General features: G+C 42.1%; 1 protein-coding gene across 1 annotated transcript in view; it reads right to left on the bottom strand.

Annotated features, from left to right (window-relative positions):
* Positions 1 to 22241, bottom strand: part of TTC33 (tetratricopeptide repeat domain 33) — a 24633-nt gene extending 2392 nt beyond the window's left edge. The window contains exons 1-4 of the mRNA XM_083703707.1: positions 21916 to 22241; positions 20468 to 20697; positions 8786 to 8867; positions 4889 to 5020 (exon numbers count right to left, since the gene is read on the bottom strand). Coding sequence (XP_083559833.1) covers positions 4889 to 5020; positions 8786 to 8867; positions 20468 to 20688 — 435 coding nt within the window. The 5' untranslated portion in view covers positions 20689 to 20697; positions 21916 to 22241. The remainder of the gene's footprint in view (positions 1 to 4888; positions 5021 to 8785; positions 8868 to 20467; positions 20698 to 21915) is intronic.

The raw sequence follows: 22241 nt of genomic DNA, 5'->3' as shown, positions 1-22241 counted from the left end.
AGAGATTAAGTCACATCAATGAGTAAAACACAGGTGATGTTTCATAAATGCCAATAGCAGTCGTTACAGAACCTGATTATTTTCAAATAGTAAGGGTTCACAGAACTGACTGCTGAACTTATGGGATATGGCCAAATCCTTGCCATAAACTCACTGGTGGCTTTGGATAAGTGTACTAATAATTCTTCACATTTATAAAGTGCAATTCCAGTCTTAGGGCTGATGCCCAAGGTCAGCTGCAAATAATGGGAGAGCTGCGAATTTGTGTGAGACTGTGATTCTGAAATCTGCTATCTTCCCAGATCATAGAAGGGAAACCACAACCTGCACTTCTTACCTGTAAAAGCTGAATAAAGCAGCAAGGGTGAATGAAAAATTTAAAAATGCATTACAAAAATAAGCACATCTTGCACATGCATCTGCTTCTTCCAGTTTTAGGGTATAAGCACCAGCTGTTTTAGATACTTCCTTACAATGCAAAATAAAGAAGGCATTGTCTTGCGTGTTGGTATGATACGATACAATATCTTTATTGTCATTGTCCCTTGCGGAACAATGAAATTGAAAAACTACATAAAAACTACATAAAACTACCACAAAACTACATAATACTACATAAAAACTACATAAAATTACATAAAAACTACATAAAACATTCAAAAAACCCTAAAAATTCTAAAACCCCATTTTAAAATACACTATACTACATAGACCCCTTATGCTGCGTTTAGAACCAGAATTGCATTAGCGTAGAAACTGTTTTTCAGGCGGCTAGTCCTGGCCTTTATAACCCTATACCTTCTTCCAGAAGGCAAAAGCTGAAAGAGATCATTTCCGGGGTGCGTACTATCATGTGCTATCTCTGCCGCTTCCTTATGGCACCTGGCAGCATAGATTTGATCTAAGGTGGGAAGAGTGCACCCAATAATTCTCTCTGCAGTCTTTACAACCCTGGATAGCATTGTTTTTCCCCTGGCCGTGCAGCTCCCAAACCACACGCACAGACCATAAGTTAGTACGCTCTCCACAGTGCAATGGTAGAATGCCATCAACAGGTCCTTTGAGAGATTGTTTTTCCGGAGGATTCTCAGAAAATATAACCTCTGCTGTGCTCTCTTCACCAGGTCTTTGCTGTTCTCTCCCCAGGTTAGGTCGTCTCTCAACTCCATTCCCAGAAATCGAAACACTGAGACCTGTTCCATGCACTTCCCCTCAATACAGTACATTGGCATTCAGCAGATTTATCCTGTTTGGTGACTCAGAAGCTTCCACACATTGACAGAAGGTATTTCATTGTACAGGCCTCTGTTAAAGCTATTGGAACTGCTTATAACAGAGCTTTCCTTCTGCCACTCCAAAGGCAGGAAAACAGATTCCTGCCCCAGTTGTCATTGCAACATATGCATTCCATATGGAGATGGATTGGTCCCAGCAGAAAAGAGCTGTGAACCTTGTGACTTCTGTGAAAGAAATGCTGAATCCCAGATAATAACTATGGCATGTTTGTTTTTCGTCTTGATCAACTGCCTTTGGTTTCCAAGGGAGAAAGGAAGAAAAGTGGGCGGCAGGGATTTGCATTTGAAGGCTACTTGCCAGCACTCAAGTTTCTGAACATGCTTGACACGCCAAATGTTTGAAACAGTGTAGCTTAATTATTTCAGTGTAGCACCAGTCAACAGCTGTTAGCATCAAGAGGCTGCGGAACTGTGAGTAAATATGAAAATATCCGAAGTATTACAAAACAACTCAAGAACGCTTTGATTTCTTTCTTTTTTAAAGTTCCTCAGGGCATAGGTTTGTCACTGTATAACTTGGTCAGTAAAGTACCATTTGCTTTTATGAGGCTATAAATTGTATTACTAAGCACCTTTGTTCTAAGAGCACATTCTAGACTAATGCCTGCTATTGGATAAATGGACATTTCCATAGTCAGATGTAAGTCTGCCAAGGATGCTAAAATGTAACAGGATTAGCATAGCATTAAGCAACCTGACTCCCACGAGTCAATTAACTCTAGCCCCAGCCAAAAACATCCTGTAAAAATCTGAATTTTCAGAATGAAGAAACTTTGTTTCAGGACAATGCCTGAAAGCTAAGACACATCACAGAGAAGGGCTGATTGCAAAATCAAAACTGGGCATCATTTTGAGAGAAATCCTGAAATTATATTGATAGGGTATCTACAAGAATGAATTAGAAGAGCCAGATGCTTTATTGCAAATTTATCAGCAAAAGCAATCCTTGCCAAAGGTTGAAAATGGAGAGATAAATTTGGTGGGGAGACAAAGTACAGTTGGCTATGTGAATGGTAAAATTGCTATCTGTTCCAGAATTCATTCCTGCCATAATTTAATGGAATTTAGATTCCTTAAAAATAAATGGCCAATTCTCTCTCACACACACAACACCCGCTTTCAGTTTCAGGAATAATTTAGGAAGGGAAAAGCTACATAACATGGCCTGATGCAACATCTGTGTTTGAGCACCCAGGACTCCACTGGGCACTACTGATCCACCGGAAGTCACACTAGTCACCTATTTCATAGGGAGAAAGATGATCTCCTTGCAGATCTATCTCCCCCCACTTTCTGCCTGAAATGCTATCAACTCACCATTTCCCCAACAGTTCCAAATGTGTGTGACCTGCATGGCTGGGTAAGAGGATGGGCTTCACAAAAAGGGCCACACCTCTCTGCATGAGAGATACCTCATAGAATGTATTCAATAGGGAGTGTCTTTTGCACAGTGTAAACAGAGCTAGGAAACTGATTACTAAGTGGCTTTGTACGCATCCCTTACAACAATATGTATACTTGCATCTGCAACTCTGATTATTTAATGTACTGTTTATTATTATTCGTTTATTATGTTTATATCCCACCTTAGTAAACCATTTCTTCTGCAGGACCCCGAATAACCTGTACAGTGGCTATAGATCTATCGGTAAATGGCTCCCTGCGATACAATGGTAATACGGCTAAGCAATTTTTCTGTTCTCTATGTTACTTCGTTGGAGTCATTTCTCATCCCCCAATCAGTATGATTGGTTTTATCATAGTGTCAGATTAGCAAAACTTGACAACATGCACATTTGATCTGAATCATTATTATTTTTACTCTCTCTCACACACACATCCCGTTCAGAGTTTTCATTTATATTTACAAATACAGAACCACAGAATTGGTTCATCTTAGTTCAACCCCCTGCAGTGCAGGAATATGCAACTTGTGCCATACAGCGATCAAACTCGCAACCTTGGCATTATCAGCACCACACTCCAACCAACTGAGCTATCCAGCTTGCTTATAAATAGTAAGACAGTCCCTTTTGTGCGCAGACAACAGATTTTAGGACAATTATGTTTCCCCGCAGTATCTTTGCAACATGTAATGTGCATGTGTAGTTTGGACATCAATCCAGGGCATCAAATTTGACTGTTATGCCTGTGTGCCTATTTTCACCTGTGAAATATTGGATGGCATGGGAAATTAAAGGTTTCTGAATCCAGAGACACCAGCTAGGCAAATGGATCAAGTTCAAGACTCTGAACCAGCTGCTGGAGATCAGGAGAGCACTGCACCTAAGACTATCAGGCAGGAGCCCCCAGAGGAAACTCCTGGACCAACAGGAGCTGTAGGGCTAGGGTTTAGACCCAAATAGGAACTTTCCCACACCACCACATGCCTCTTCATCACACTTCACTAGTCCCTGCAGGGCAGGGAACACACTGGGAGGGAGGCTATGGAAAGAAGCAGGATGGTCAGTCTTCAGACCTCAGGGTTGGCCCTTTAAAGGGTGGAGCTCAAATGAGGCAGTGCAGAGAAAGTGGTTTAAAGGGTCTCAGTTTAGTCTCAACCTGAGCGAGTGGCTCACTTGGAGCTATCCATGGTACTGCAACTTCTGACCATCCTTGCCTTGCCTTGCCTCCTCCTTCTCAGTGAGATCCAGTGTGGGACCAGAAAACGATACTTAACATCCAATATATATTAATAATGATAATAGTTAGAAAGCATAACTTGACTAGGCCTCCCTCATGTTACCATGTGCCAAATTTGCTGCTAGGGAACTGCACTCAAACTGATGCGAAGATGCTATTCAACTTCCTGGTTTACGCTGACTTTTTCTTTTGGCATACATTTTCACACTTCTTCCTTTAGCTCTTCTACAGCAGAGCCAATGCAAATAAAAGGACTGCCTTTACATCTATTTCTTTCTAACCTGAGTAGCTTTTCCCTCAAACAAAAACATCCAAAAGGGTTCATCAACTGCATTAGTATAAAAATCACAAGATGCTGAAGCTGATCTCTTATCTATTCCAAGAACAGGTCTGACGTATTTTGAGAAAGCATTTTTATTTCGGATAATTTCCAAGCTGCTGAAACAAATAAAATTTCCTTTGTTCTGCTTGCCTGACAAATGGCAGAACAAAGAGCATCCATTTCTTCGAATAATGCATAAATTACGCTGAAGCAAAGTGCTTCTTTGAAACACAAGGGATATTTTCTTATTACTTTTCAAATAGATGATCAGCAGAGAACTCTGGGATTGTTTTTGGAATTCTCCCATAAAGGCAGCCATAGTCCCAAAAGCTTTTGGCTATTTATAAAAATGAGAAAAATTGCTACATTTCATCAAAAACATCACAAGCCCTCTCCATTGTCGCCCAAGGCTGATTAGTGGAATCATCTATCTATAGTTCTCAAGCCCGTGTGTTTGAAACTTGCTTGCTTTTAAAGTTTTTAATTGTTCTCTTTGGGATATCTGGTATTCTGATCTAAGGAAGTTTAAAGATGATTTCATGCACTGTGAAGGTCGCAGCAAGATATAGCTGTATGTCTGTAAACAATTTGGAATGGAAGATGAGCCTTTCTCCTTTTTTATACTTACCAGTGTGATTTCTCCTAATCCAAGCTGGGCACGTCCCAAAGTTTGCCATGCCTCCCAAGAATGGGGATCTCTTTGGACAGCCATTTCTGCAGCATGAACTGCAGGGAACATTTCATGCAGAGACATCAGCACCTAGTAAGGGGACACACAACAGAACAAACCGTAAACTAACCAATTATATTGCAAAAACGCAAAAAGAGTTCAAAAGGCGAGTATGCAAAGGGCTTGCAATGTAGATGGTTCTGGAGTCAGTTATGAGCTATGTAAAAGGTAAAGGGACCCCTACCATTAGGTCCAGTCATGGGGTTGCGGCGCTCATCTTGCTTTATTGGCCGAGGGAGCCGGCATACAGCTTCCAGGTCATGTGGCCAGCATGACTAAGCCGCTTCTGGCAAACCAGAGCAGCGCACGGAAACGCCGTTTACCTTCCCGCCGGAGCGGTATCTGTTTATCTACTTGTGCTTTGATGTGCTTTTGAACAGCTAGGTTGGCAGGAGCAGGGACCGAGCAATGGGAGCTCACCCTGTTGTGGGGATTCGAAACGCCAACCTTCTGATTGGCAAGTCCTAGGCTCTGTGGTTTAACCCACAGCACCACCCTTATGAGCTAGGTAGTTACTTCCAAAAGAACTGTCACAGAATCCTAGAATTTTAGATTTGGAAGGTACCCCAAGGCTCAACTATCCCAACCCCCTAAAATGCAGGAATCCTGCTCCCAGCCATCCCTGAGTGGGCTTGAACTACCAAGCTTCTGGTTCAGTAAGATGCACTGGCCCACTGCGCCACAGGGAAGAGGGTTGACTCTGAACTGCACTGATTTTTAAAAGCACATAAATGGAGTCATACTTATGCAATTTGCTCTTGTCCTAAATGCTTTCTTAAAAAGCAACACGGTAGTCAGTTTGACGATCCGCTTCATTAACCAGCTTTGTAAACAACGTAAACCCAAACTCATACCAATACAAATACCAGTTGGGATTCCAATGACCACCACTCACAGAGAACTCTGTATTAAGCCTGAACAAGGGACTATCAGAATGAACCACCTACCCAGAGTAAATTGGATAAAGCCTGGAGGAAAGAACCAAAAATTATCAGTATATTCAAGATAAGTAACAGATTAACCCTTGCTTTTCTTGCACTGAACACATGGCTGACAGCATATGAATGATTAGTGAAGACTAAAGTGGAATAAAGCAGATATTAAGTGGTTCCCAGGAGTTCATTTTTTTAAAAAAAAAAGATGATTATACTGTACATCTTAAATATATGGTCAGTTAAAATGAAATTTGAATGTAAGACAACCATATGGAAATCTACATCGCAGTTAACAAAAACAAAGGAGACAGAGGGTCAGCCCCTCAGTCCCCAGCCCTTAAAACTGAGTGCAAGTCCTGTTGCCACAACCACCACAACCTTACGCATATCTCTCCTGCCTCTAAGTTAGCAACTTGAAAATCAAATGGATACTTGTCTAAGGGCTACTTTTGCCCCTGAGGAAGCTGGTTGCTTACTGCCTATCTTAATGATTTCTCTCAAAAATCAAATCTGGAATCTTCAATCAAACTCGCTGAGCTTAAGAATGCTGGCCAAAGAAATCTGCATGCTGAGGTCAAGCATGATCACGAGTATTGTACAATGCAGTGGAACCTCGTGTTATGTACCGTCCGCCTTACAAATGCTTTGGATAACGAGCTCCACTAACCCAGAAGTAGATGCCTCTACTTGAGAACTTAGCCCCGGGATGCAAGCGAAGTCGCGCACCAGTCGCGCAGCAGCGGGAGGCCCCATTAGCGAATGGTTTCGGCTTAAGAATGGACCTCCGGAACGAATTAAGTTCGTAACTGGAGGTACCACTGTAGATCATATATAATGTTATGGATGATACCGTGGTCCGAGAATTAGCTAGTCCTCACAAGCATTAGGATTAAGCTCCTGGGTCTACAAGACAACATCCTCTGTTTCATCAGGATTGATTGGTTCAACTCATAGTCCTAATTTTAGACAAATTACTCCATTACTCAAGTTCTACAATATGCTCAGCTTTTAAATTTTTGAATATTTAGGATTGTTATCAACATGGACATATAATTTCCATCTCACGCAAAAACACTGTATCTCCCCAGTAACTACCAGACCTTGAGTTCTATCCAATTAAGTCATTCCCCATACCCTCTGGAGCAAATATAGGTATACAGGGGGAGGAGAGGAACAGGAAATTCAACGAGGGACCCCAATGTCCTAATTGGGTTCAACCATTTGTTCCTGGAAAGTTCTGGTCTCATTCAGCAATGAGGAAAGAAGCGAACCCTATCAGATTCACTGTCGCTTTCACTCAGGCTCATTTTGTTTGCTCATCTTGTCCAAAGAGGACTTGCGCAGGAACATTGTACCAGCTGTCAAGTAGAAAAGACTTAACAGAAGCTTCTATTTCATTTGGATGTTTGCAGAGCATGTGGTAGATCCAAGTCTCTGCCAAGTATTAATTCTTCCCACAAAACATTGGGAAATGGGAACAAATGGGAACAATTGCAGGATACTGCCGGTTGTAAAAACTGGAATGTGGGAAGCTCTTCCCAGGACTTGTTTGTTCATCATCTAGGTCAGAACAATGAGCTCAGAATCAGAGTCCTTCTACATTAAAGCCAAAATTGGAAACCAGCAGCTACAATAAAACTTTTGCCGTCTGCAACAATAATTTTTTTGCTGATTCTTCACCTTTGCCTTCCAATTATATCTCCCATGAGACAGATGCAGCCTTGGACACAACAATTCTATATCTGATCTTCTGCACACCAAGCAGTCACCTTAATGTTGTCAGTGACAAATAATGCTATTGTGGCATATTGCTTGGGAGAAACAACTCATTCATATTTATCCTGTTGATTCAAAATTCTATTGATGCTAATGCAGTTGCCAACAGTCTTGTTAAGTCAGGAGCGAGGAACCTATTTCCCCCCAAGATGAGATTGGTAAGTGAAAAGGCAGTGAATACGATAATGTGTGGATGCAGGCACTGAAAATGCGCTTCAGTGGGTGTGGAGTTGCACTTGGATATGTGCGCCCTTGGACATAGCTACATGCCTCCCATGGTTATGGTGAAAGAAAGAACAATAAAAGCACTTGCTGCATTACAAATGCTTCATAAATTAAAACTGCAGGCAGGGCAAACAAGTAGGTTAGGATGACACCATCTGGCAGGTTTACTAAAACAGAGCAGGAGCCAAAGCAGTGCAGACACAGAGGCAGCCAGAATGTTTATAGCTGAGCACTGGCTTGATTCAGAAAGTTGATACAGCATCGCCTGAGCAATCGAGATGTGGTCAGACATCAAGAGATGTGGTCAGGGAGTTAAAAAGGGTCTCATGGCTTCCGTTGAGGTGGCTGTGAAAGCGCTCATACATAGATTTAAAGATCTTGGACTCTTACGATTTTTCAATGCTGGTACCAGCTATTAATTGAAGAAGCTGCCTGAGTACTCAGGGATCTATTCCAAGTTTGTGAGTAGTGAGAGGAGTCATTTGTAGATAAAACAGCCATGCAAATAAGATAGGAAGAGGCAGCTCAGGGCCATCATATTCTGATGAACCACTGTCCCCTCGCCCCACCATCCCCTCTAAGCACAGAAACCAAATGCCTGCCACTACCATGTGCCATGCATCCAGCTGACTCCTAAGGGAAACATTGGCAGCATACCAGTCCCTGTCAGCCTCCTGCCCTACACACACTATGGGTAGAGAGGGTGCTGCATGTGCAATTAACCCAGAAAAACGCATACAGACTTATTCGGACTACTTTTAAAAGTCTATCTGCTCTGTGCTTTACTTGCATCATGGCCTATGGTCAGACAAAATAAATTCACAAATTCTTACTCCGCTGAGGCTCTGTCATGCATTACCTGTGATTTCATCTCATAGAGGGTAGCATCTTCTGGAGTTAACTGAAGTGCTTCATCCCACTTCTGAATAGCCTCCCGGTACCTGCAAGTTGTTAAAACAATAGTTCATTCTTACTAGATTTATGGGTGTTTCAAAGGCCGGTATTCTTACCTTTTCATTAAGGGACCAACATTGCTTTGACTAGATATTCATTCCAAACATCTCACAAATATAAATTAATGTTCCATCCCACCACCCCATGAAACACAGGGAGTAAAAAAAAAAAAAAGACAGCGCAATTGCAATTTCTTATTGTGTATTTTGCCAAACATGGTTTAGTATGCATTTGAACAGATGCACGTAATTGGTGGGAATAAAGTAGGCCTCCGCATGTGACCTCTCAGCCAAATCTGGAGCCTACTCTACATGTTTTAGCCATTCCTGGGGTCAATGCAATAGCAAGTTCTCCTATGTCCGTTGCAGAAAATAACAGACTGTTCCCCTGCTCGTGTGTTTGCACAGAACCCCCGTGCAACTATGCTCGTGTCTTCCTTTCAACTGAAGCAACTAGTTCATGTGTGAAAATCTGAACCTGTGGAGATATACATATGATAAAGTGCACAGAGAAGCCCTGATGGATGAATAAAACTTTCTTTTGGACCTTGGAAACCCCATCCTCAGAAGGGGTAGCAGAATCTGGATAACTATGTCTGAGGGAAATACGCACTAGAGAAAAAAAGTGAGCGAACATTTAACTGCATTTTGTTAGCTTCAAGCTGTCATCATAGAATCACAGAACTGTAGAGTTGGGAGAGAACTCCAAGAGTCATCTAGTCCAACCCCCTACAATGCAGGAATCTCAACTAAAACATCCGTGACAAATCACCATCAAAGCTCTGCTTAAAAATGTCCAAGGAGAGTCGACCACCTTCCGAGGGAGTCTGTCCCACTGTCAAGCAGCTCTTACTGCCAGAAAGTTCTTCCTGATGTTTAGTCAGAATGGTGAAACAAGATTTTGATGAGGTCGTTCTTTCTGAAACTTGGCAACGAAAGTGTGCTAGTGTGGTACTGCACTACCTTTAAAATTATGAAGGCATCCTATACAAATTTTTTGCTGTAGCAACTGTATAAATAAAAACTAATTTATAGCCCATCTTAACATTCCACAAGTGCTGTTTACTTTAAATGGAAGGAAAAACCTTACAAAATGAATAATTATACAGTTTCATGAGAAGTATACAATGCATTATAAAGCAAGTTTTCTCTTTTGAAAATGGGGTGTTTTTTTTTTACAGAATTGTACAACTTTTACATTTTTTATTAACAGCTGCCTCACAATCATATCTCACATTCAAATGTAAAACATGCAATTATTACTTTTAAAGAAAGAAAAAACCACAGGAAAAACAGATATTCTTTTTTTTTTTAAGGACAGAACACGTAGAGAACTGAATGTTGGACGTGCTACTGAAAATATCTGGAGAACAAACAAACACCACAAGGCTGCAAAATTGTCAGGGCAATGGCTGATTAAAACCATGACTTTTGAGCTGTAATAAAAGTTAAACTCTTTGGGGGCTTATATAGTCAGCAAAATGAATGAAAAAATGCAGGCCATAATCCATGCCAAGCAAGAAGACAATGTATTTTTCCATGAATAGGGGAAAAAAATATTTGCATACACTTTTTAACAAGGACAAATTCAGCACAATGAATGAAGTGCTGCTCTTCCAGGTCAGAATCTGAAACTTTTGGATCTAGAGGCTACTACAGAGGCCTCAAACATTTTGCCAACACAAATGATGTGGAACCCAGGGCTGTGAAAGGAATTTGACATAGCATCTCCTCCTTTCCCTGCTGCCTCCCAATCATATGATAAAAATAGGGTTTTGAAAACCCTTGGCGCCTCAGCGAGGCACCGAGTTCTGCCCAACATTGGAGGGGCTCATCGCGTGTGCATGACATCACACATGTGATATCATGAGTGTTGGGAGGAGGCCTGCTGCCACTGCAAGATTGGGGGGGTGGGCGGCTCAGCCCTGTCCCCACATATTTTCCAATTCCAAAGCATATCAAACAATGCGAAAAATAAAAATAAAAAATTCACATGCCACCATTGAGAGATGTGTATGAGAAAGACTGACATGGAAAATTAAGGAAAGGTTTAAGTTATCTTTTCTAACTCTAAATTTCAAGCATGGTTCACCCATAATGGGACAAACATGCCTAATGGCACATACAACTATTTTGCTGCATATGCACACACTGACTCTTCACATCTCAGCCATTATGTAGAACTGGCAGAGGGGTTTGTGAGATCTACATCATACCCCAAATTGTTGCTTAGAGGAAGAGGGTGATGGGAGAGGGCTGGTTTGTTTGCTGATGATACTACAATGGGCTTTAAATCTATAATACAATAGCATTTTCCCTTATGCTTGTTCCCGCGGCAGGTTACGTCCCGCGGCAACCCGGAAGTACCGGAAAGGGTTACTTCTGGGTTTTGCTGCTCGCACATGCACAGAAACGCAAAATGACGTCACACGCGTGCGCAGAAGCAGCAAATCGCAACCCACACATGCGCAGATGTGCCACGGCGGGTTGCGCTCTTTTCGTGTTGAGAATGGGCCTCCGGGATGGATCCTGTTCGCAACCAGAGGTACCACTGTACCATCTCCATGCCTTTGCAACATTACCATCTGCTCACTACCAGATCCAGAAATCACCACATGGCAGCAGAGAAATGCAAGTGGGTTATGTCTCCATTTTGTTGCTTAAGATCAAGGAAACAGGCTGAGGGACCTCACACATACACAAGGAGAAATTGTGCGACCAAAGCGAACCTCAGGCCAACACTGTTTCTAGCCCCACATGAAAAGAGAAGGCTGCAAGGGGGGAACTGTGCCAGTTATCTCCCGCTATCTATGGAATCAACTCAAGTCATCTTTGGAGTACTGCTGCTTCCCAGGCCACAAAGATAATATCAGAAGCCAAAGGACGCATGAAGCTCCTCTCGCCAGCCTCATCTCATCCAGAAACAGGAGCAAGGAACCACGGGTCCTTCCATCTGAACTGAGTTTTTTAATGTTACCTCTGTGATGTGCACTGATGAATTCAGACTCCTTTGCAAGGAAGTAGTATGAGAAGGTTATGAAAAGGGCATTAATTGGCTTTGCTCTTACATAAAAGGAAACATTAAATAACATTTCCTTGTGAATAAGAACCAATTACCACCTCTATCAGCAAGCTGGAAAATTAGAAGCCTGAAAAACTCTCTCTAAAGGCCAATTTCACACATGCACAAAAAACCCCAGCAACTTGTCCATTAAGATTTGTGGATGCATGAAAACATAGCTTTGCTGGATCCAGTCACAGGCCCGGCTAGTCTAGCAGTTTGTTCTCACAGTAGCCAACCATATGCTTGTCGGAAGGCCACAAGCAGGACACAAGAACAACACTCTCCCACTCATGATCCCCAGCTACTGGTATTTAGAGGCATACTGTGTTTGACATAGTGTTATAAACTCAGATATATAGGCGTCAAATGGCTCCTTTAACCAGGGTTGTAGTCAACTAAACAGAATGTCTAGTTGCCATTTTTGGACTAGACGGCTCGAAAGCTATATTTTTCAATAAATTTTTGGGTTCCTGAAATTCATTCTGACTGTGCAGATAAAATATAACAGATAGAATTATACAGGCATGCACCTCTGGATGGTAGAGATGTCAAGTGTCATCCTGGCGCCCGGGTATCTTCACTTGGTCACAAGCCTTGCACCTAGTGAATTTCAAATGCTGGTCTGGTACAAGAAACAGTGTGATGCCATCACAACTGATAGTCATGGATGGATGACAAAGAACATAGCAAAAGCAACTCCCACTTCTTCTCAGCTCACCAGATAACCCAAATCTTGAAAAACCAAGGCAGACTGCAGTTCTGAAACATACTCAGACCTATTGTTGGAAAACGTTTGAGGGAATTTGGAGCCTTCAGTGCACACATCAGCATTCATGGTGGAACACTGCCAACAGCAAGCAGACTAAAAAACACAGATCAGACAGCATTTTTGCTAAATTTTAAGATACACAATATTAATCTTCTTTCTTTAAAGTAAGGTAGCAGATAAACAGACATCTCTGGAGACTATATCTGGAATGCCTGAAGTTCTCATGCTTATAAATATACAGGCAATCTACTTAACTCCAGCGGCGTCAAACATTTCAAACCATTTACACATAATTCCATGGACCTAATATTGCAGTAAGAATTCCATGAGCGCACACTGGACTACATATTATGTTTTAGTCAGTTATATTGATGTAGCTGATATATTACCTTATATAATTATGATTCATCTACATAACACTATGTTTATAGCAACAACTTTGATAAACATAACAATGATCTCTGATATATTCACTTGGTGGGAGGGGGGTGAAACACACTCCAAGTAGACTTTTAAAATCATAGTTGCCTGGTAGTCTTTGGTACTGCTGGAATTTTAAAGATTTCTTTCAAACCACTTTGAATGTTTTGTTTTTATGCCACTTTTTTATTACAAAGAACTTCTAAAGTAAACTAAAATAAAGTAGACCAAATATCTAAAATATTAGGCTATGACAGTGGTACCTTGGGTTACATATGCTTCAGGTTACATACGCTTCAGGTTACAGACTGTGCTAACCCAGAAATAGTGCTTCAGGTTAAGAACTTTGCTTCAGGATGAGAACAGAAATCGTGCTCTGGGGTGCAGTGGCAGCAGGAGTGGCCCCATTAGCTAAAGTGGTGCTTCAAGTTAAGAACAGTTTCAGGTTAAGAACAGACCTCCGGAACGACTTAAGTACTTAACCCGAGGTATCACTGTATAGGCTCAGCAACAGGCACAAGGCTCAGGAGCCATGCTTCAGGAGTTCAGGAGCAGGGCAAGAAGTTCAGAACTGGACAGAGACAACGAAGCTGTCCCAATAAGTTTCCCATGCCCCACCCACTCGCTAGCCTTGTGGGAATGTTGGAATAACAAATCCATGATCCTTCACGTAGTCTGCCCCATCTGCAAAGGTGGCACCTGATTCTAGGTGACAAGACTGCACCCCCTTGTTTGGGCTCCTGTTCAATTATTGACACCTCCGGTTCCTCCCTGCCCCCCATAGCTGCTTCAAACCTTTACCAGTTTCCACTGGGCTCTCTGCTACACCCATAGGAAAGTTGGGGGGAGGAGCCAGTAAGGTTCCAACTATTCAGGCCCCGCCTTCTGGTTTTTGCCCCTCCTCCTCTTTCGAGTCTGCAAATCCAAAGCCAATCCTGACAGCACTGAAGGCTTATGTTAACAGCATCCTAAGGAAGCAGCTTGCCCTGTGCCGCTTGTTAAGGGGAACTATTGTTTTTCTGTTTCAGATTAGTGCTGCTATATTTCTATCTGACAAAGAAACTGCAGTATAATCTCCATGTCCAATACTCTCATGTACAGGCACACAATAAATTAATGAAAAGCCGGGTCAAAGAACATTGTGTGAAGTTTATCACTCTTAAACTCGTCATAGTATCTGCTATCCGATAAGAATATCCTGGTACAACCTTCCCAGGTCGATAAGAAGAGCAATATTATTTCCATACAAGTCAAATCTACTCGCAGAACATTTATAAACAAGGAGATCTCAGGAGATATCAAATTGCAGATGTCCGAACTGACAATGTCTGTGGGCGTCGGGGCGGGGGCGGGGGGGGGGGAATGAGGTTTCCTGGCAAAACCAGACCAAGACATTCATAGTTAGCATTTCAAAGGTTGAAAGAGAACAGGATAAAAGACCCCCCTGAAAAGGAAGCTGTTTTCTTCCTTTTATCTCTCACAAATGAGAGGTTCGCCTTTTTGTTACTCATTTCTTTTTTTAAAAGGACCTCTGAGAATGATCTAGCCAGATTTCCTTCTATAAAACACAGAGACACTGCAGGACTTGGAGAAAAGATTTTTTTACTGACGGGGCTTATCTTTTTAATTGGCCATTGATTATATACATCAGTGAAGGAATGGCCTGTGGCCACACCACAAAAACCAAACACCAGCAAAAAAAATGGTTCCAAAAGTGACAGGACGTGGTACTGCTGATTTAGCTGGCAGCATTCTTCCATCTGAATCACAATTACTTATTACAGCAGGGATGAACTGTGATTCTGAGAAACACAGTGCTGTTGGAGGCATCTCTTCACTGAAATAATGGACAACTAAGTCTTAGGACGCGGGTGGCGCTGTGGTCTAAACCACAGAGCCTAGGGCTTGCGGATCAGAAGGTTGGCGGTTCGAATCCCCGCAACGGGGTGAGCTCCCATTGTTCGGTCCCAGCAGTTTGAAAGCACATCAAAGTGTAAGTAGATAAATAGGTACTGCTCTGACGGGAAGGTAAACTGCGTTTCCATGCACTGCTCTGGTTCACCAGAAGCAGCTTTGTCATGCTGGCCACATGACCCGGAAGCTGCCCGCGGACGAACGCCGGCTCCCTCGGCCAGTAAAGCGAGATGAACGTCGCAACCCCAGTCATCAGCGACTGGACTTAACAGTCAGGGTTTCCTTTACCTTTAAGTCTTGGTACTTTGGTCATATTCAATTGTGGGCAGGAAAAAGGTCTCTCTTAAAAGGTGTGAACTCAAGATCACTTATGAGGAGGGTAAAAAATAAGAAATAAAGGGATGGAAACTAGTCTTTTCAGTATGTGTTTATGGGTGGAAATGGGGTTTCAACCCACATTGTGTGGACTAAGGAAAGGCAGTTTTATTGCTTTGATTTTATATCCTTCCTGCACCTTCCATTTCTAAGCTGTTGGCGGCAGTTGATTAAAAATGGCCTGGCAATGTTTGTTTGTTTGTTTAAGGAACAAGAAAAAAACCCCATAAAGCATATACAAAAGTAGTGCAAAAATTAGAAATATATAAACATGTATTTCAGAAACAGATTGTGATACAGCATAGCTAGATTATATCACAAATGATGTCACCACTTTTGGAGGTTTGTTATAATACACAATGGGCAATAGGTTACAAGGAATCTAATGATGGAATGATGCTACAATACGGCAACAGGCATACTAAATGCACTCGTTTGGAAAGCAAGTTACAACTAAATCAATGATGCTCGACTATATCGAGCCTTATGGCGCTATACAGCAGAATGTAAGCTTTCTAAATAACTAACAACTGTCTTGCACTGAATGTCATTAGTCTATCCTGAACAGTATTTTAATCTGAATGGAAACTGCTCCATATTTTAAAAGGCTGCTGTCTACACATGCATTAACACATTGGGAATCTATAATATTTGGTGTCTTAAAGAAGTTTTCATGTCACTGGCAGATGTAAGAGAGGAGTAGGGCAATCAAGGATATAGACCCATGGACAAAGGGAGGGTTCAAAACCTAATTTCTCCTATTTATTACTGTATCACAATGACAATGAACCCATCTATCAGGAGACAAGAGCTGCAACTCACAAATGGAGTCTGTACGGAAAACAACACTATCAAACACATTACGAGAGGAGGCACTTCCCACATGAAAACCACCCTTCTGCATTGTAAGAACAAGTCCAGAGATATCATCGTAACTGCTGAAATGGACTGGATCAAAACAGAAACAAAGAAAAATCAGAAAATCCTGAAAAGATTAATTTATATCCCAAATAATCCATATCTTTGAACCCAATGTTGATGGCGTAACTCTGGCCACAGTCACAACAATGACTCTATTGTCTGAAAAAGGAAGAAGATTCAAATGAAAGGCCCAACACAGATAGAATGCTTTCTTATCCAGAGTCAGATTACTGGGTCCATCTGGCGCAGGATGATTCCCACTGATTAGAGGATTAGAGGATCTCCAATATTTCAGAAAGGTGTTTCTCCCCACTCAGCTTGAGGTGCCAGGGACTGAACCTGAGACCTTCTGCATGCAAAGCAGATGCTCTTCCACTAAGGTACAGCCCCTCCCCTTCCACCTAAGGGGACAGACACACCTGATTGCTCCACAATCTTTCCATAGATCACTTGAATGGAGCTGGCAGACCACCAGGGGTCTGTGGGCTGTAATTTGAGAGCCTCTGCCCTAGACCCTGAATTCTATCCCCAGGGCCCTGCAGAAAAGCTGTGAAACTTATATTGGTAGTATGGGGGGGGGGGACCTGGCTTTCCCTGGACAATGACACTCACTCTTTTCTGAAAGATACATATGCCCCCCCCCCACTCACTTAGCTCATTTCCTGGTCAGTAATGATGGTTCTCTTGGGTATCATCATGCAATTTAAAGCTGTGTGTGATTCAATGACTTCTACTTCTGTACAGAGGATTTGGCCATTTAATTTCTCCTGAAAAGAGAGATGGCTCATTCTTGATTTCAAGAACTTTTAATAGCTGGGGGCAGGGAAAGCTGCTTTGCAAAGATGAGCCACAAATAAATGTCCCACCCTTCATCTCTTTTGTATACATTTAATAGTTTAGTTCCCAGAAGGTATTTCCCCCCCCCCCCCGACTATATTCTACTGCCATGGTAACCAGTAGCACTGCAAGTGCATTTCATTTCTCCTTAGAAGCAATTGTTGCATTTGTGCTTTATTACCCTGGACAAATGCTCTTTGGGGACCCACCGCATGAGCTCATTCTTACTCTTCCTTGGAATCACGGAAACTGGAAACAACCAAGACTTGTTATCATCATAATAATCGGGGGTTGAGTCTCCTAATGAACAATTACTGTTCATTATTCAAGTGCTGCTCTGAAACATCTTAGGTGACGGGATCTCTCATCATCTAGTATAGGAAACAATTCCCAAACACTTACAAGCATTCTCTGGACATGTAACAGGCCAAACGCCTGAAACTACCATCCTTATGCCATATCACATACATAACAACAACAGCAACTCCCCATGTTTGCCATGAGGTAGAAGGTGGACTGCTATTCAAAAGAAACAAGGGTCCAAAAAGCATTATGATTAATATGGATACTGTACAGCTGACTTAGAACATATGCAAAAATCTGTACATCACTGCTCTTTGTTGGTATTGCTAATGCTGTGTTTATATGGAATAAAATGTAAATGAACAAGAAAGAAAGAAAGAAAGAAAGAAAGAAAGAAAGAAAGAAAGAAAGAGTCTACACAATTGGTAAAAATCACATAGTAAAGTTTTTCCTGGGCTGTACCTCTTCAGTCTCCAAGCACAGAAATCTCTACAAGACACAAGGCACTTTGTGTGTGAGAGATTTACATACACACGGGGGGATAAAATAAAATATTTTGGTAACTAAGCAAAATTTTAAAAAAATGTATATAAATATATGTTACCATTGCAACAATCTGTGCAAACCTAAATGCTGATGTGTGGAGGATGTTCAAGTTGTTTTTAAAAGTACTCCATGTTTTCCTGTAAGCACACTAAATAAAAACTTTTCTTAATGTCCAAAGCCTGATATTTTGAACTCAAGTTTCATTCTGATAATGAAAGCTATTAAAATCAGGAAAGATAAATCTATAAATTATTCTGATGAAAACCTTTGTATGCTCTACAAATTACAGTGAAATGAGATTTATTGTATGGCCTGTAGAATCTCCAGAATTATGTGTATTCAAAAGCAAGCCCCAATATGTTCAATGGGTTTCCTTCTAGGCAAATGTATGACTACAGTACTGCTCCAATCTTATCCTTGTGGGCTGGCCCAGTTTGGTATTCTTTGCATACAACAATCTAACAGGCCTGTTCTCCCTGCTTCTGCAGATCACAAGGTCTGAATAATCACTCAAAATGGCACTCCATCTTAAATCTACTCCCATCTCCTGTAGAAAGTAGTATGGCATTCTCTTCTCCAGATATCATCAACGTTTTCCTTCAAAGAGCAGCCAATGAAGTGGGGTGGGACAGGAGAGAAAGTTCTCCAACATATAGCGGAGTAGATAGGAGCAAAACTTGACACACGGGCTCTGCTTTCTGAAGCAGAGTAACATTTCTTCTAATGAGTGGCTTGCCCAGATTGCTTTAACCACTTGGGATCCAAGTCACAGTATCCTATTGAAATTGCAACTTAAGCTACACTTAAGCCTACATGCAACTCCATGCCATATTCTTAACTGCATAACATTATTATGTGCTATTAAACAGCAAGTACGTTTCTCCCGAGATTATTTGGTTCATATCACATTTTCATATTACACTTGTGCAAGAAGTGTCAGCTTCCTCAACTGATTAAGCAACTCTAACAACTTTGTACTCTGTCAATGTTCCCCACATTTAAAAGTAATTGGTATCCAGGAAAGAACATAATTTCATTACTCTCAAATGATCCGGCATCTAATGTACCTTTAAGCCAAGAGATAATGTTTTATTGGTATCATAACATTCTACGGAAGGAAACACGTGCTTGGAATTAGCAACCATAATGGCTTCAGATCTCAAGAAAAATGAAGTTCTTTACGCTGTTCCTATATCAAATACAAACTGATTGCATAATGTTAAACAGCTCTGACCTCCATGATAATTTTTTAATAACCTGAGCAGCAATAAAGTACACAGGAAGCAAAGCTGTTAACAGCGTTTATGTCTATCAATAGGCCAACAATTACTGCAACACACTATATGTGGGGCTTCCATTGAGCTTAGTCTGAAAGCCATGGTTAGCACACCGTGCTGCAGCATGATCACTGACAAGATGGTCTTGCTCAGAGATGTACACTGACTGCCAATATGTTATTGGGACAAATTTAAAGTGTTACTATAGGTATATAAAGCCCTCAATGGCTTAGGGCTGCCTCACCCCGTCTGTGCCCACTTGACCACATAAATTTAAGGATCTGGCACTTTTACATATGCTGAATATTAATTCCACATTTGCAAGCAATCAATCTTTCAGCATGGCCACACGTACACACTGGAACTCCCTGCCCATGGGTGTTAGAGAGAAGTCCTGGCAGGCCTCTGATGGGTGTGTGATGGAGGCAGAGGGGACAGAAGGCTGACCCAGGAGAGGGGCTAGCAATTTATGGAGTTTGGTGCCGCCCGCGAAGCAGGAACCAAGATGGGGGGAAGGGGAAGGGTCTGAGCAGTCAGAGACATAAGTGGGGGCACAGGATATGTTAGAAGTGGAGGAAGAGACTGATCTTCCAGGAGGTGGGTTGGTTGAATCCCCACCATCTCCCACCCCACTGTCTCCTAGAAGCAGGAAGGCTTTCTGTGTAGAAGTCTCAGGTTACATGTGTGGACTCCATTAAGTGATGTTAGAACGTAGGTCAGTAATGTATCCACAGCAGCTAAAATAAATCTCTCAGTTTATTTCTAGGCACCTATCTAGATGACTTTCTATTCTTTTCAAAGATCTCGTTAATCAAGAAATAGATTTAAAATTGACCCTATTTCTAATCCTCAGATAACACTGTATTAAAGAGGTCTTTACCACCATCTAGTGGCTAGTCAACACTACTACTACTAGATCATGCCCCCCAAAATATTTTTTAGATCCATACTCTTTTTTTGACCAGACAATGGAACTTCCCCCTCCTCTCCCCGCTCTGGCCCTACACCCTCCTCAAATCTGCTCCAGAGGATTGGGGGGACCCTCAGAACAGATTTAGGTGGCACACAGCAGAGAGGAAGTTTTGTTGTCCAGCCAACACAACCTATACACCTGAAAAAATCTATCATAAGATTTTAATTTTTCAAAAACCATCATCTTTACCTTTCATTCTCAGCCAAAATTGCACCTTCATCCTTTAGATGTTTACTTTTGGCCACACAGTCTTCCAGGAGAAGCCCCTTTTTTCTTTTAGTGTCATGGAACCATTCAGCTTCATCACTGTCAGCAAGATCCTGCTCATCAGCAGCCTGAGCTTCAAATTGCTGAGATGTTACCTTCGAGACCTTCTCACCAATCTTCCTCTTCCACCCAAAGGAAGCCATTTCAGAAAGCTTCTGGGGGAAAAGGTAATTTCAATCATTGGGCACCATTTTGTTTTAACACAAACCGTAACAAATGACAACTGAAATTAGCTGCGACAGAGGTTAACTTGCTCAAAAGAGACTGATTTATGCAAATGAATTCTGGCCGTGGTGTGACTTCCACACCAGCCTTGCAAACTTTAAAGACTTGTCAAAAGAGGAAGGTGTTCAATAGGCATCAATAATTACATTAGGAATACAGTGGTACCTTGGGTTACATACGCTTCAGGTTACATATGCTTCAGGTTACACACTCTGCTAACCCAGAAATAGTACCTTGGGTTAAGAACTTGGCTTCAGGATGAGAACAGAAATCACTCAGTGGCGGTGTGGCAGCAGCGAGAGTCCTCATTAGCTAAAGTGGTGCTTCAGGTTAAGAACAGTTTCAGGTTAAGAACGGACCTCTGGAACGAATTAAGTACGTAACCAGAGGTACCACTGTAATAATAATAATAATAATAATAATAATAATAATAATAATAATGGCAGCAGAGGTATTGCCCCATCTAATAATTAATGGGAGGGTATTCCAAAGGGTAGTCTATCAAATGTAATAATAATTGTGACTATTACAAGGATATTTGGGCCACCTTTCAAGCAAAGGCTGAAAGGGGGAGGGAAAGTCTACATCAGGAACAAGGGGGTAGGGAAAGGAAGACCAACATTGGGATTGGCTGGGGGTCCTGCCACCCAAGGCAGTCGCCTCACCTTGCCTCACGGGTGGGCCAGCCCTGTCCCTACATTTATCAGAGAGGGGTACAATACAGTGGCAGTGAAGTATCAGTAAATGGCAATGGCTATTATGGGATGGGGTGAGGGAAAAGAAGCCTGCACCTCCAAACTTCCACGCCTCCTCAACCTACCTCACAGAAACTAAACCAGAGACGAAAAGTGGAAGGCTTTAAAGGAAGGCACTTCTCTCCTTCAGGAGGCAGAGAACAAGGTGCTCAGGCAGCCATTTCTCTCCCTTGAGAATATTATATCCATGCTGAATTGCCTTTTTAATGACACCCCGCCTCGCCCCCAAAGCGCGCGCCCCCACTATGCTTTTAGCGGTTCTTATCTGTAAGCCGCCTTGAGTCCCTGTCAAGGAAAAAGGCGGGTATAAATAAAAATAATAATAATATAATAATACAGGGGGAGGAGCGGAGGCATAATCCCAAACTGAAGAGGGGAGGCGATATTTACCTGGAGCCCCCTCCCCTCTCCAGCTCTGTCACAGTCCGAGCCGGCTCACACCTGATTTTTCAGCTCCCCGGAAGCGGGGGAGGGAACAACCGGAAGTAGTCCCGCTCAGCCGGTTTGGGAAACCAGTGTCTATGGAAGACCACTTCCGGTCTAGAGAGCGTTCGCTCTCCCCTGACGGTCTTTTGCCGCAAGGGCTTCTAACGCGACTCTCTCCCTCCCTCTCAGGGCCGGGAGAGACCATAAAGATTTCCATGGTAGAGCGGCACTCGACCTTCGCCGTTGCATGTTTTATTTACCTTCCTAACTCTACAGGAGCGGGCGGAACT

Source organism: Podarcis gaigeae (assembly GCF_964106915.1).
Source record: "Podarcis gaigeae genome assembly, chromosome: 11".
NCBI lineage: Eukaryota > Metazoa > Chordata > Lepidosauria > Squamata > Lacertidae > Podarcis > Podarcis gaigeae.
Note: the sequence above shows the minus strand (reverse complement) of the source record. Positions and strands in the feature narration are given on the sequence as shown.